The following is a 15505-nucleotide window of genomic DNA, read 5'->3' as shown; positions in this document are numbered from 1 at the left end:
TGCTGACTCCTGTCCTCCGCCGTACACTTCTCTGATTCACTTTGCTGTACACTACCCTACAAACTAATGGCCTCTGTACACTGCCCTACAAACTGCTGACTCTATCATCTGCCCTTTGGATCCCCTGTACACACTGCCCCTACTTCTATAAATTGCCCTGCTGACCTTGCATCCTCTTCCCCCCCCTGACATTTTTTACTGCACCACCACATTAGGGCGGCACAGTGGTGTAGTGGTTAGCACTCTCACCTAGCAGTAAAGTGGGTCACTGGTTCGAATCCCAATCATGACACTACCTGCCTGGAGTTTGCATGTTCTCCCTGTGCCTGCGTGGGTTTCTTCCGGATACCACGGTTTCCTCCCACACTCCAAAGACATGTAGGTAGGTTAATTGGCTTCTGTCCAAAATTGGCCCTAGTATATGAATGGGGATTGTGGGCTCCTTGAGGGTAGGGACTGATGTGAGTGTGTGCAATGTACAGGGATAAGAACAACTGTAGACACTCACTCAGGTTGAACTGGATGGACTGGTGTCTTTATTCAACCTTACTAACCATGTAACATCAGACAGGCTAGACCTGCTCCATTATGCCCCTTACTGCATCACACCTGTGGTCCAGGGATCATCCTGCTAGGCAAGGTTGAACCACAAGCAATGTCTTCTGAGGCTGAGTTGGCTGTATTGGAGCTGGTGCATAAGCATCTTCTTCTGCATTTACTAAGCCACCCTGGCCTGGACTAGCAGGGTGCATTGGACAAGCACATTAAGGCATTGAACCTTCTCTATGTCCCTAGTAACCAACTCAAAGTAATGTAAGAAAGGGTTTACATGCTCAAACCTTGTTACTTTACGTAGCTTACAAAACTGAGGACTCATGAAGTGGAGTGGTTTTATAGGGGAGGCGGGTGGGGGTGGTCCAATCAGGTAAGAGCCTTTAACCCGTTGTGAATAAATAGGTAGCTTATGTCCTCTACAGTACCCCAAGATATGGAATCTACAGATAAATTCCGTTTGGCATTTTGGATATGGGATTGTAATCAGAATACTGAAGGGGTAGCTTCAGTTACACTGTGTGTAGAAAACTTAGACTTTCTTCCAGTTAAATTTTAGATTTGAGTTTTTAAGTGATTAATTTATGACGGCATTGAATAGTAAATGTTTTTGTGCTAAAAGTATTTAATACCTACTAATAAAACCTTACACATAATTGTTGTCATTGCTACAAATTGAAAACTTAACCAATAGACAGGTTTTTAAAAATGTATTATGTAAAAATATTATTGTTTTTCTATCAGTGTTCTCAACTTTTGGATGAGGGAGCTAGGGATGATTTAATTGAAGAACTAACAGATGAGTATGAAGACATCCGTCAAGAACATTATGATTCCATGAAGGTAAATTTGCTGGCAAAGCTTATTTTCTGGTCTCTTTGCATGCTTTCACTGGGAATGACTTGGAAAAATATTTTGTTCAAAAAAACAAGTTCACCTTTTGTAATATGTTACATGTAATACCCCGTATTTAGGGTGAAACGTGTAACATATTCCAGCAGCTGCAGCCTTGTGACAGCGAGCAGGGTACCTTCTCCCTGCACCCGGTGTCACTATTTGAAAATAGCTCTGCCCATACAGCCATGTAATTCATTCACAGTTTTCTGTAAATGCACAAACTACAACTACAATTAGCCATTGTGGCTGATGGCTTGTATTTCGCAATGGTCTGCGACATTGCTGATGAGCAGCCTCGTCATTCATTCACAAGCCCTGCAGCTTGCAAACAGTCAGCTGATATGGAGGCACAGGTTCAAAGCTTCAGGGCTTGTTTGCAGGAGTCTGGCATTACACCCCCGATCTATTGATCAGGGGGGCAATGCTTTTCAGGCTCCTTAGGGACAAAATAATAAATGCACATTTTTTTTCCTGCAAAAATGTTTATTTTTTTACAAAAAGTGATCTTCTCCTTTAAGGACTTAAATTGCCTTAGAAGCTCTAGTTTAAATCTTGTATGTAAGGGGTCTCTTGGAACTGCTACTTCCACCAGTCAATTCAGGACTATTACAACATGATGAAAAAACAGATGTTGATGCCACATTTTGGAAAGCAAACACCCCAGCGTATATTCTATGAGGCATAGTCAGTCTTTTGAACAGTTAATTTTTTTACACAAGTCTTCGGAAAACGTGGAAAGAAAATGAAAACATATTTTTTTTACACAAACTGGTCAGTTTATAAGATATTTCTAACTCAAAGCATGTACATAGCAAAAATTACACCCCAAAATACATTTTGCTACTCATCCTGAGTATGTCGATACCACATGTGTGTGACTTTTACACAGCGTGTCCACATACAAAGGCCCAACATGCAGGGAGCGCCGTCAGGTGTTCTAGGAGCATAAATGACACCTCTAATTTCCTAACGACCTACTACATTTGTGAAGGCCCTGGAGCACCAGGAAAATGGAATTGCCCACAAAATTACCCCATTTTGGAAAACAAACACCCCAAAGTATATTCTTTGAAGCATTCTGAGTCTTTTGAGTGGTTCGTTTTTTTACACAAGTCTTCAGAAAACGTGGAAAGAAAATTAAAATCTTTTTTTTTTTTTTTTTACACAAAGTTGTCCATTTATAAGATATTTCTAACACATAGCATGTATATAGCAAAAATTACACCCCAAAACACATTCTGCTACTCCTCCTGAGTATTGCGATACCACATGTGTGAGACTTTTACACAGCGTGGCCATATACCGAGCTCCAACATGGAAGTGGTACCTTCAGGCTTTCTAGGAGCATAAATTACACATCTCATTTCGTTCCTACCTAACACACTTTTGAAGGTCCTGGAGCACCAGGACAATAGAATTACCCACAAAATGACCCCATTTTGGAAAGCAAACACCCCAATGTGTATTCTATGAGGCATGGGCTGCAAATAGGTACTCAGATACTCTGACGGGCTGGTGACAGGTACTCTGTTAATCCGGGCTGGTGACAGGTACTCTGTTAATCCGGGCTGGTGACAGGTACTCTGTTAATCCGGGCTGGTGACAGGTACTCTGTTAATCCGGGCTGGTGACAGGTACTCTGTTACTCCGGGCTGGTGACAGGTACTCGGGTACTCGGATGGACTGTGACAGGTACTTGGATGGGCTGGGACAGGTACTCGGATGGGCTGGGACAGGTGCTCGGATGGGCTGGGACAGGTGCTCGGATGGGCTGGGACAGGTGTTCGGATGGGCTGGGACAGGTGTTTCCGGTGGGCTGGGACAGGTGTTTCCGGTGGGCTGGGACAGGTGTTCGGATGGGCTGGGACAGGTGCTCGGGTGGGCTGGGACAGGTGCTCGGGTGGGCTGGGACAGGTGCTCGGGTGGGCTGGGACAGGTAGTCGGGTACACAGATGGGCTGGGACAGGTAGTTGGGTACACAGATGGGCTGGGACAGGTAGTCGGGTACACAGATGGGCTGGGACAGGTAGTCGGGTACACAGATGGGCTGGGACAGGTAGTCGGGTACACAGATGGGCTGGGACATTTAGTCGGGTACACAGATGGGCTGGGACGGGTGATGACAGGTACTTTGGGGGGTGACAGGTCCTCTTTATTGGGGGGAGGAGGGTAATCAGTGTGTGTTGGTGTACACTGAGCGGTAACGAGATGTTACTGCAATCTCCTCACACACGATCAGTGTGTGAGGAGGAGAACCCGGTAACATCTCATTACCGCGGTTTGTTTACATTCTGTGACCGGCTGTGATTGGACACGGCCGATGACGTGGTAAAGAGCCAATTTTATTGGCTCTTTACTGCGATCGGGGTTGGGCTGTGTCAGGGTGACAAGCCGCATCCCCGATCGGCGCTCTGCACCTGCCCTAGGCGCGTGCACGAGCCCTATAACAGCACAGTACATGTGACCGGCTGTGATTGGACACGGCCAGTCACATGTATCGGGGGGGGGGGGGGGGTCGATGGGGCGGAAAATCCCACAGATCGGGGATGGGCTGTGTCCGAGGGACACGGCTCATCCACGAACGCCGCACTGTGGGCCCCCGGGGGCCCGCAGGAGCGGCGCAATACCAAGGCCGTCATATGACGTCCACCCAGGATGGGAGATGCCATCTGTAGCCGTCATTTGACTATGGCCCGGTATTGAAGTGGTTAAATTACAATGGAGTGCTGTATGTAAGCTAAGCTAAATGTAAAAAAAAATAAACAACTACACATCTCAAACATTCCAGAATTTGATGTCACTATCACTGTGCTTTCTTTAACTGGTAATTGTGCAGTCATGCAATGCTGTACCCAAACAAAATTTGCGTCCTTTTTTTCCCACAAATAGAATTTGCTTTTGGTGGCATTTGATCACCTCTGCAGTTTTTATTTTTTGTGATATAAACGAAAAAAGACTGCAAATTTTGAATAAAAAAAAGTTAATACTTTTTGCTATAAAAAAATACAATAAACTAAATTTTGGATATACATTTAGACCAAAATGCATTCAGCCACATGTCTTAAGTAAAAAAAAAAAAAAAAAAAAAAGTGTATATGTATTGGCTTGCACAAAAGTTAGTGTCTACAAACTAGGTTTTTTTTTCTGGAATTCACGCCCCTTTTAGTCTATCTAATTTCTTGAGGCCCTATAATAGAAGGGCAGTACAACCCCCCCAATGACCTAATTTTGGATAGACACCCCAAGGAATTTGAGAGGCTTGTTGAGCACATTGAATATTTTATTTTTTGTCTGTTGAAAAATGAAGAAAATAAAAATTTTCATAAAGTTGGCAGTGAAATAATCTATTGGTCAAACATGCCATGGGTATATGTGAAATTACACCCAAAAATATATTCTGTTATTTCTCCTGAGTATGGGGATACCAAATGTGTATGACCTTTTGACAGTCTAGCCACGTGCAGGACCCCAAAAACCAAGCACCGCTTTCAGGCATACATTTTTGATTTCACTCCTCGCTACCTATCATAGTTTTGGAGGCCATGAAATGCCCAGATAGCACCCCCCCCCCCCATGACCCTATTTTAGAAAGTAGACACCCCAAGCTATTTGCTGAGAGTCAAGGTGAGTACATGGGATATTTTATATTTTGCCTCAAGTTTCGGGAAAATTACATTTGTTTTTTTCGCAAAGTTGTCACCATGATATATAGCTCAAACATGCCATGGGTATATGCGAAATTACACCCCAAAATACATTCTGCTGCTTCTTCAGAGTTCAGTAATACCACATGTGTGGGACTTTTTGGCAGTCTAGCCACGTACAGAACCCTGAAAACTAAGCACTGCCTTCAGGCTTTCAAAAGCCCCATACACACGATCAGTTTTTCTGCTGAGTTTTTCCTTCAGATTTACCAAAACCATATAATATGAGGTCAGACCTTAGGAATTTCAATTTGTATGCAATCAGGCAGGCCCTTGTACTACATGGTTTTGGTAAATCTGAAGGAAAAAGTCAGCAGAAAATCTGATAGTGTGTATGGGGCTTAAGGGGTGTAAATATTTGATTTCACTCCTCACTAGCTATCACAGTCTTCAAAGCCATGAAATGCCCAGATAGAACAACCCCCCCGCCCATTTTGTAAAGTAGATATCCCAAGCTATTTGCGGAGAGGCATGTTGAGTATTTTTCAGATCTAATTTTTTATTTTTTCAATACATTTTTATTGACAAATCAAAGCAAGAATACAAAACTTCAACATTGTAGGAAAAAGATAACATAGGTACAGCGTAGATATGCATCAGCATGATGAACCAAAGACTGTGTATCTTCGTGAAGATTTGGGGTTCTTTATGCAGACGACATACTTATTTTTCTTTCTTTATTAATCTCATCCCCACATTCCTGCCCCAAATCTTCTTAGTATATTAGATACATTTTGACATATTTCCGGTCTCTTCGTAAACCCCACCAAATCAAATGCACTGAATATTTCTATAAAACACTCTGACCTTTTACAGGCTCACTCCTCTTTACCTTTCAATTGTGTTAACCGCCAATTACCATATTTAGGAGTGCACCTCACATCCTCACTTTGTGATCTTTATGCAGCCAACTATTTACCTTTGTTGAAACAAGTTACAGGCTTATTGAAGCAATGGTCTACATTACCATTATCATGGATTGGATGGATAAATGCAATAATAATGTCAATACTGCCGACATTTTTATATTTATACAGGGTACTTCCCATTTCTATACCCTCATATTTTTAATGGCTCACACAGCGTAGGGTTATGTCTTATTTGGAAGAATATTAAACCCTGTATTCCTAAATCTACTTTATATCTTAGTAAATCTAGAGGAGGCTTGGGGCTACCAAACTTTGCCTCTTATTACTACGCAGCTCAATTATCAATATTGACTAATTATCATTCAACAGAAGACATACCCTTATGGGTAGCTATTGAAGCTATTGATTCTGACCCCGTATGGTGGTCAATTTACTATGGATTCAGCCAAAAGACAGATCTCCTCTGACTAACCCTATTACAAAACACTCACTGGTTATCTGGGACAGATTTGGTAGCTCATATAAATTCCAATCAGTACATAATCCACTTCTTTTCTTTCTAGGGAATCCAGCCTTTTATTCTAAATCGAAAAAGTGAACTACCGGCGCAAAAAGGGAACTACCAATCAATTTTTGTTTGCTGCAACCTGATATAAAAATGTCACTTTGTGAAAAAATTTAATTTTAACATGTATATGAAGCGGGGGTTGCGCTAACTATTTTAGTTCACCTCTATTTTAAAAAAACAAAGTGCCGTGCCTATGTAGAAGACTCCTTAACAAAAACAACTTACTCCCACTTCACAATGCTAAATATGTTACAAAAGTGCTATATGACAGTGCAAATCAAAAACATGCAAAATATACAAAATATTCAGAAATATTGGCACCTCTGCAGAGCTATCCACCTAACCCACGTCACGGGCTTGTCACCCCTGCCTTAAATCACATAAAAATGTGAGAAAGTTATAAAATGATCAATTACAATATACTATGAATGTCCCAAGTGAGTGATCACTCCTGTTGTTAAACAATTAATTCAAGTGCACAATACATATCATAAGTGAGCGATCACTCCAGTGCTGACTAATTCCTCCTATTTCAAGGTGCTTCTTTTCAGATGTAAAGTGCTTCTTATATTCACCAACCAAGTGACTTCACCACCACCAAATGAAATGACCACTCACCAGATCTAATCTGTATATGCGAGTGAAAGTATTCTCGCGCCTACCAATGTGTCCTAAAACTAGTGAGGTTGCAGCAAAACACCGGCAGGGGTATAACCCTCCCCAGATTAAGTGATAGTAGTTAAGAAATGGTGTTGCGCTCCGACTAAATAAATCTAATTAAATTAACATGTACTCAAGTGACAACCAAAACAGAAATAGAATAAAGTGTGAAACTGTATGCTTAAATAAGCTCAGACAATGTGCATAAATACTAAAGTGCAATACACCAGGTCACATTGTGCGCTTGACCAAACAAAACTTGATATGAGAAATCCTCTATAGATGACAGTGAGATAATATTAAGTATATCCAAATATATAGATGATATGACACAAACAAACAAAAAAAAAAAAAACTGAGTGTCGTTATAAAAGTGCAAAACAAATCAAAGAATGCACTGTATATGCGCCTTTAGTTCATTTAGGATAACCACTCCTTTTAGGGATTTCACCAACTGCCTCTCCAAACAGGAAATGGAAACCTCTCATGCTAGTTTTCCTCACAAAAATATATATGAGACCATCATAGTGCAGTATATAAAAAAAAAAAGTATTTAAAAGTGTTAAAATTACAAAATTCACACTCACATGTGCCTGAGCCGGCACCAAGCATGTCCAGCAATGTACGTGGGAATATGGGTTTAATCTATCCCCCTCTGTGCTCAGCTTCCTGATGATGCAACAAACTACGGAACGCGTAGTGGCTGCCGGAACCTCCATTTACCACTTTCGGTGTATGAGGAAGAGGTGTGGAACACATATCGCTATTGAAAGGGATTTTGAGCACGTAGGGGGATAGATTAAAACCACATTCCCACGTACATGGCTGGACTTGCTTGGTGGCGGCTCAGGCACAAGCACATGTGAGTGTGAATTTTGTAATTTTAACACTTATAAATTTATTTATTTTTTGATATACTGCACTATGATGCTCACTTAGTGAACACTGATCTCTGCTCCAATCACATGGAGCAGAGATCAGCGTCACTTGTTTCTAGGCGGAACGGGGAGATGCTGTTTACAACAACAGCTCTCCATTCAGCCACCCCGTGAGACGATTGCGGGTATCCCCGCGGTGATCGAGTCTGCGGGACCCGCGACTGGACTCACGGGGTCCCGACCGGCACGTGAGCGCGCCTGCGGCGGTATGCACGGGATGGCAGGGCAGCATATAAAAATGGACGTACCTGTACGCCAATATGCCTGCCCGTGCCATTCTGCCGATGTACATCGGCGTGCTCCGGTCGGGAACTGGTTAAGTACTGGTTATGCTAAGCTAATGTTAATCAGGGAAAGGGTTTTACCTTTATGTATCTCATATATTTATTAGTAATAATAAATAAAATTCCAGGCTCTGACTATACTTGCCTCCACCCGTTCACAGCTTGAACCCATTTCGGGTGGACGGGTTCTCCGGAGGCATGTTTTACAAATTTTTCTCATATAGTTCGATCTTAACTTAGTTCAGTACTTATATTATTATACTATATAATCTCTGTTACTTAAACTTTAACTTATAACATAACTAATTTGTGTGATCAATACCTGATTATAATTATATTGTTTATTTACGATACCCATGCTATGATGCTTATGAATTGTAATCTTTTTTTTTTTTAATTCAATAAAAAGATTTAACAAGGAAGATTTGGGGTTCTGGTGGGGTAGGTCCTGAACAAAAACAGGCTGTATGCCAATATCGAATCGTAACCAGGCGAAGCTATCGCCCGTCAGCCCCAGCACCCCTAATGGGAACTAACTGTGCTGGAAACCGGCGGATGTCAGACATGCCGTGGGGATTCCGAATTTGGCTAGCCTGTCAGAGGACAAAGTTGCCAATGTGGACCTGTTTGTAATAGGCTAGCATGAAAAGTTAGGAAAAAAAGAACCCCCCCCCCAGGACCCTAAACATAACTTAGCAGTGCTAGATGTCCTTGGTTATAACAGAAGCTATACTTAACAGAAGATTAGAACATGAAAAGAGAAGGAAAGCAAAGTCGAGCAGAGCCTAGGGTGGAAAAGGAAAAAGATACAGAACAGAAGAAATATAGAAAGACGGTAAGAAGGATAAAAGGATGAAGTGGTGATTGCTCCTCCACAGCTACTCCGGAAGTGGGGTATGCCCCAGAGACCCAGAAATGTATTTGGTCCAGGGTTCCCAAATAGTGTTGTGTCTTTCCGCAGTGTCCAAAAAAATACTGACAGTCTCTTCCTGGACCATAATCCATGATATCTTTTAACTTGCCTAAGAGAAACTTTGGGCTGTTTCCAAGCATGAGCTATGGTTATTTTGGTGCCGATAAGGATGAACTGGATAAGGATCTGGGTTAATTTCGGTACTCCCGAGCTGGCGACTTTAAGCAACACGAACTGTGTAGTTTTGAGAATAAGCAATTTTGTAATTTTCCTAATATGTGTGACAGTGGGGTCACTTTGGACACAGGGTGAATAAAAGAAACCCCCGATATGGTCTGTGATAGCCATATTCAAGGCTGTATATACATTGTATATAGATTGGATGTATACTGTATATGGGGGTTAAGTATCATTGCTGTGAGGAATTAAGTTGTTTTGCATTTCTATTGTTCATTTAAGTCTGTCCTTGTGTGTATTGTAAAGTGCCAGACAGACTGGCTGCCAACCCTTTGTGAAAAGATGTGTATTGGGTGGGATCGTTTGAAGCCTAGCAGACGTCAGGATGAGGTGTTGAGTCTTGGGATGTGTGGGTGGAGCTGGGCCCTTGTTCATGTTAAAGCATGTGCCTTGAATTGTGTATAAAGTTACAATGTTTCTCATTAATAAACTCTCTTCCTACTACAGAAGAGACAGAGTGCATCTCGTCCTTTTGCAAGAGGGGTCGGCTCCTATAGGAAAGGGTTGTTTAGCTGTGGATATTGGTAGCGAGTGGATGTGTGTCTAGGAGAGGGAACATCGTAAACGGCGTTAACCCCCTTTATATTAGGGGTGCCGTTACAATATGGAATACATTATTCCACAGAGCCCTGATTTTGGAACATTCCCACCAGATATGGAGCATGGAGCCAATGTGTCCGCATTTGCGAAAGCAGAATGGGGATGAGTTTGGGTAGATTTTGGCTAGTCTCAAGGGAACCATGTACCATTGCATTAATACTTTCAAGTTGGCTTCAACCAACGCTATGTTGAGTATGCCTTTAGAGGCAGCAACTGTGGCTCTGTGCCACTCACTGAGGGTCCACTGTTGTATATCCCTCTCTCATGAAAAGCATTTTAGATTCAGCCTGAGCGAGGGCCCGGTAGATCACCGTTATCCTCCCCCCCCCCCCCCCCCCCTCCGGCCACACCATTGTTCGTATTCTGTGATGGATGGGGGATTTTGATGGGAGAGCCTTAATGATCTAACAAAATGTGAAATATGTTGAAATTGGAACCTCTCCATTCCTGGCATATCAAGTTTACTGGTGCAGTCAGCCATGGTAATAGGGCCCTTTGGGGTTACGAAGTAGCCAATCCTGTAGATCCCCTTGTCTAACCACCATTGGAAGGCTTTAATATCCTGTCCGGGCGGAAACAGGGGATTCGTGAAAATGTGGGATAGGGGATGCCAGTGGGAGATTAAGTGAGGATTCATTTTGAGGGAGTCCCAAAGCTTGAGAGAGTGTGGGAGCTAAAATGGCTGGTCTGGTCTTGGTCGGGCACCATAGAATATAGTCCAGAGTGAAGTTAGGGATAGCCTGCCTTTCCATATAAACCCATTTAGGGTGGGCGATTTTGGAGTATATGGTGGACAATTGGGCTAATTGTGCTGCCTGGTAGTACCAGAGTATGTTTGGGATACCTATTCCTCCCTGGTCCCTGTTGTGGAAGAGTCCCCTTGGAAAGTCTATGCCCCTTGGAGCCCCAGGTAAACTTTGAGTTTGGACTGAAAGTTCAGAAGACGGTCTTTAGGAATGGGTATAGGTAGGGATCTGTAGAGGTATAGGATGTGTGGCAGTAGAGTCATTTTTATAGCGTTCACTCTACCTAGCCAGGAAAGGCCCAGTTTGGCCCAAGTGGAGAGATCTTCCTCCAATTTTCGGAAAGTCGCGGGTAAGTTAGCTGAGTAAAGTTTGTCAATAGATGCCGTCAAGTTGATCCCCAAGTAGGGGAGCACCGTGTCCAACCAACCAAACCTGAAATTGAGTTTTAGCTGAAACACCAACTGGGCTGGTAGGTTAATATTGAGAGCTAGAGATTTAGAGGAGTTGACCAAAAGCCCAGACACTTTGCCAAAATCATCCAGTAGCCTACATATAATCGGGAGGGAAGTGCTCGGTGAGGATATGACAAGCAAGATGTCGTCTGCAAACAAAGCGCATTTATGAAACCTTGGTCCGCATTGAACCCCTTTTATATCAGGATGTTCTCTGATAGAAATGGCCAGAGTCTCAATGATTATGGCAAAGATCAACGGAGATAAAGGGCATCTTTGTCTTGTACCATCGAAACTTGGGAATGGAGACAAATGAAACTCCTGCATCTTAATTGTTGCTTCCGGATTAATATATAAGGCTCCTATTATGTTCATGAAAAATTTACCAAATCCCCATCTTTCCAGGGCGGGGGACCAGAGAAGGCCAGGATACTGAATCAAATGAGATCCAGCGAGAGCATTAGACCCCTTTTGAGTAGGGCCCCCCATCCCATCCCGATCCCAATAGTGAAATTACATCAATTGCCCTCCTGATCTGATCTGGCCCCTGTCGCCTGGGAATGAAACAGACCTGAACCTGATCCTTATGGATGTAGAGGCCAATGAAATTGGAAATCCTATCTGCTAGAATTTGTCAGTATTTTAAGATCATTGTTGACCAGAGATATAGGCCTATAACTTGAGATACAGCTGGGGTCCTTTCCTGGCTTAGGAATCACTGTTATGAATGCCGAATTTGAAGCTTTATCTAAGAGCTGACCGGACCTGAGGTGATTACAAAAGTCTGCTAAGTAGAGAGAAAATATTGCAGAAAAGTGCTTATAATACATGACAGAGAAGCCACCTGGGCCTGGCGCAGTGCCAATTTTAAAATTTTTAATGGCTTGAGCTACTTTCTCTGCTGAGATAGGAGATTCTAACTGGTCCCTATGTTGTTCCTTGATTTTGGGGATGTGCGCCGAATCCAGAAAGGCTTTTATGGTGTCAGGGGAGGGGGGTTCCCTCCCCATTTTGCTATAAAGAGAGCGAAAAAAGTTATGGAAGGTTTCCATAATTTTTCTGGGGTTCTGCGTAGGGGTACCATCATTTAATTTCATTCTAGGGAGCGCGTGAGTTCTGATTTTACGAGTTAACCGTTTTGCCAGGAAAGACCCGAATTGATCAGTTTAATATTAGAACCGAACCCCCCCCCCCCCTCCCATTTGAGGTCCTTTTCCACTATGGCAGTGAGGGCCAGATTCAAGGGTGTACGAGCACCATCCAGTTTCTGTGCTGAGCTCGCTGAGGGTTTGGATTTGTGTAGTTTTTTTAGGGATGAGAACTCCCTTTCCAGCCTATCAATGTCCATTTTGCGAAATTTGGGTATCCGTGTCATTCAAAAGAAAGTATTTCTGAATGTGGTGTTAAATTCCGCTTACATGGGCGGGGTTGCTGAGTATGGAAGTCTCCAGTCAAACCCTGTGCGAGGTATTGGGCTGACACTCAGAGACATTAGGCGAAGGGAATGGTCTGAGTCCCTATTAATCTACCGCTGCACTAGAGGAGCATGTTGGTAAATTAAGAAGTGATCTATTCTTGAAAAAGATGGATGAGGGCTAGAATAATTAGTATAATCCTGTGCTCTTGGATTAAGTTCCCTCCAGGTATCCACTAAGCCCTGGTGGAATAATTGTCTGGCAACATTCAAGCTCTGCCTAGTATGACAAACTCGGTTTTTGCCTGGGGGACTTTTGTCAACACCTGCATCGAAAGATAAATTGGAGTCTCCTCCATAGATGATTATGCCCACAGTGAGTGGTGCTAGAGTGTGGAAGAGGGATTTAAAGAACTTTGCCTGGATACCTTCTCGCATCTCCCCAACAATATTAGCGACACTTAAATCCTGGGTTCGATTTCTGCATCTAACTCGGTTATATTATGTACACTTAGGAAATAATCCAGGCCTTCCTTAAAGCAATCGACTGAGCTGGCCAGAGCCACCTCTGCAAGGAGTCTATTCCACATTTTCACAGCTCTTACTGTGAAGAAACCTTTCTGTATTTGGAGATGAAATCTCTTTTCCTCCTAGACATAAAGAGTGCCCCTTGTCCTCTTTGTTGACTGTAAAGTGACTAACTTGACACCAAGTTCACTATATGGACCTCATATATATCTGTACATGTTGATCATATCCCCCCTTGATCTCCTCTTATCAAGAGTGAATAAATTCAGTTCCTCTAATCTTTCCTCATAGCTGAACTAATTTTCCCGAAACTTGTTGCAAAATATAAAATATTCCATGGACTCAACATGCCTATCGACAAATAGCTTGGGGTGTCTACTTTACAAAATCTCACACATGTGGTCTCTCCGTACTCAAGAGAAGCAGTAGAATGTTTTCTGGGGTGTAATTTCACATATACCCATGCCATGTGTGAGCAATATATCATTTAGTGACAACCGTGTGTTGTAATGTTTTTAATTCTCCCAAAACTTGTGCCAAAACATAAAAAATTCTATGGACTCAACATGCCTATCAGCAAATTGCTTGGGGTGTTTACCTTCCAAAAAGGAGTCCTTTGGTGGTGGGGGGGGGGGGTGATTTAACTGTCCTGGCATTTTAATGCACAACATTAGAAGCTTATGCCACTCATCTTATAACCACCTGAAGACAAAGCCCTTTTCTCACACCTATTGTTTACGTTAAATTTTAATTCTTTTTTTTGCTAGAAAATTACTTTGAACCCCCAAACATATATTTTTAAGTAAAGACCCTACAGATTAAAATGGGGGGGGGGGCAGCGAGGGTTTTTCAGTTTTTCTTTTCATACACCAGGGGACACGGAACCATAGTTACTATGTGGCTAATAGGCCACCAATAAGTGATGGACACTGGCACGCCCTAGGATCAGAAGTGCACTCCCTATATAACCCCTCCCATTACTGCGAGTACCTCAGTTTTTTCACCAGTGTCTAAGGTGTTGGTCACGAGTAAAGATGTGATGTACTGAGCTCCACTGAATGCAATCCTTGCTGGGGCTAGCCATGCTGACCAGATCTATTCAGAGTGTCCTTTAATGGGCCTAGGGAATGGTACCCGGGCCTTGTGTCTAAAGAAACTACGTTTTGCTTGTGAATGCTTTTCTTTTTAGAAAGCTGGACCCTGGGATCCAGAAATTGGTAGTAAGGCAATAGTTTTTTACTGACAGGGTGCTGTTCCAGGTCCTGGATTGTGACTAGCCTCTAGATTCCCCTGTTTCTGCTGGTTTTGGTACCTACTGTGAAGGGTGAAGATTATGTTTATCTCAGATAACCCTGCGGCAGGAAGGTAAGTGGAGATTTCTAAGAAATATATTTAGATTGTCTTATGAATTTCTCCTTTAAGTTTAAAATGTTGTCATGCCTATTTACCTTGACATTTTCCTAGTGATATGTCAGAGATGGAGTATTTTGGACCTGGACCTGTTTGTGTCCATATTCAACAAAAAAGTCAACACCTTTGTGTCAACAAGGGATCTGTAGCATGCGGAACAGACACATTAGTCTGATCTATGCATTTCCTCCAGTTCTGCTTCTTCCGCGCCTTCTCCGCAGGATCAAGCAGGAACGAAAGGAGGTGATTCTGGTGGCCCTAGCGGCCATTCTCTAGAAGCCTGAGCACGTTTTTTCATTATTCTCCAGTAGCAGCTTGCATGTGCGCTCACAGCCATTTTCCCTGTGTTTCCTGTCTGTTTATTGGGCGCTGAGCAGCCATTTTATTGAAGCCTGAGCACGTTTTTCAGATAGTTTAGCGCTCATTCTGATGACTGCCACGCCACAGCTTTTGTTTTCTCTGCACCTGGGAACACTCGGGGTCTACAGGCACTACTTGTGAACAGCACAGAACTCCTCAGGGTGGTGAGTCCAGCAGGTTAGAGCCCCTCAGTCAGCGGCAGCAAGGAGGGTAGGACTGTCGCTGTCCTAAGTCCTCTTTGGGTGGTAGACAGGGTAGGGTCAGCATGGCTTCAGAAACTGGTGTTTCTTCCCCTGAAATCCAGGCAATTGCAACCGGGTCACCTGTGGACTGTGCAGTACCCATGAACACCCTGTCGGCGGTCCTCAATTAG

At 43.0% G+C, this 15505-nt stretch overlaps 1 protein-coding gene across 3 annotated transcripts in view; it reads left to right on the top strand.

Moving 5' to 3' along the window:
- The window catches only part of MTR (5-methyltetrahydrofolate-homocysteine methyltransferase), a 1186028-nt gene that overhangs the window by 923695 nt on the left and 246828 nt on the right, over nucleotides 1-15505 (top strand). For 2 of the 3 annotated variants that reach the window (XM_077486510.1, XM_077486509.1), the window contains exon 26: nucleotides 1297-1395. The exons of the other annotated variant lie outside the window; for it this stretch is intronic. In XM_077486510.1, the coding sequence (XP_077342636.1) occupies nucleotides 1297-1395 (99 nt within the window). The remainder of the gene's footprint in view (nucleotides 1-1296; nucleotides 1396-15505) is intronic. 3 annotated transcript variants of the gene reach the window in all.

This window comes from Lithobates pipiens, unplaced genomic scaffold (assembly GCF_037356315.1).
Source record: "Lithobates pipiens isolate NorthernLeopardFrog02 unplaced genomic scaffold, aLitPip1_a1.2 Scaffold_18, whole genome shotgun sequence".
Lineage (NCBI taxonomy): Eukaryota > Metazoa > Chordata > Amphibia > Anura > Ranidae > Lithobates > Lithobates pipiens.
Note: the sequence above shows the minus strand (reverse complement) of the source record. Positions and strands in the feature narration are given on the sequence as shown.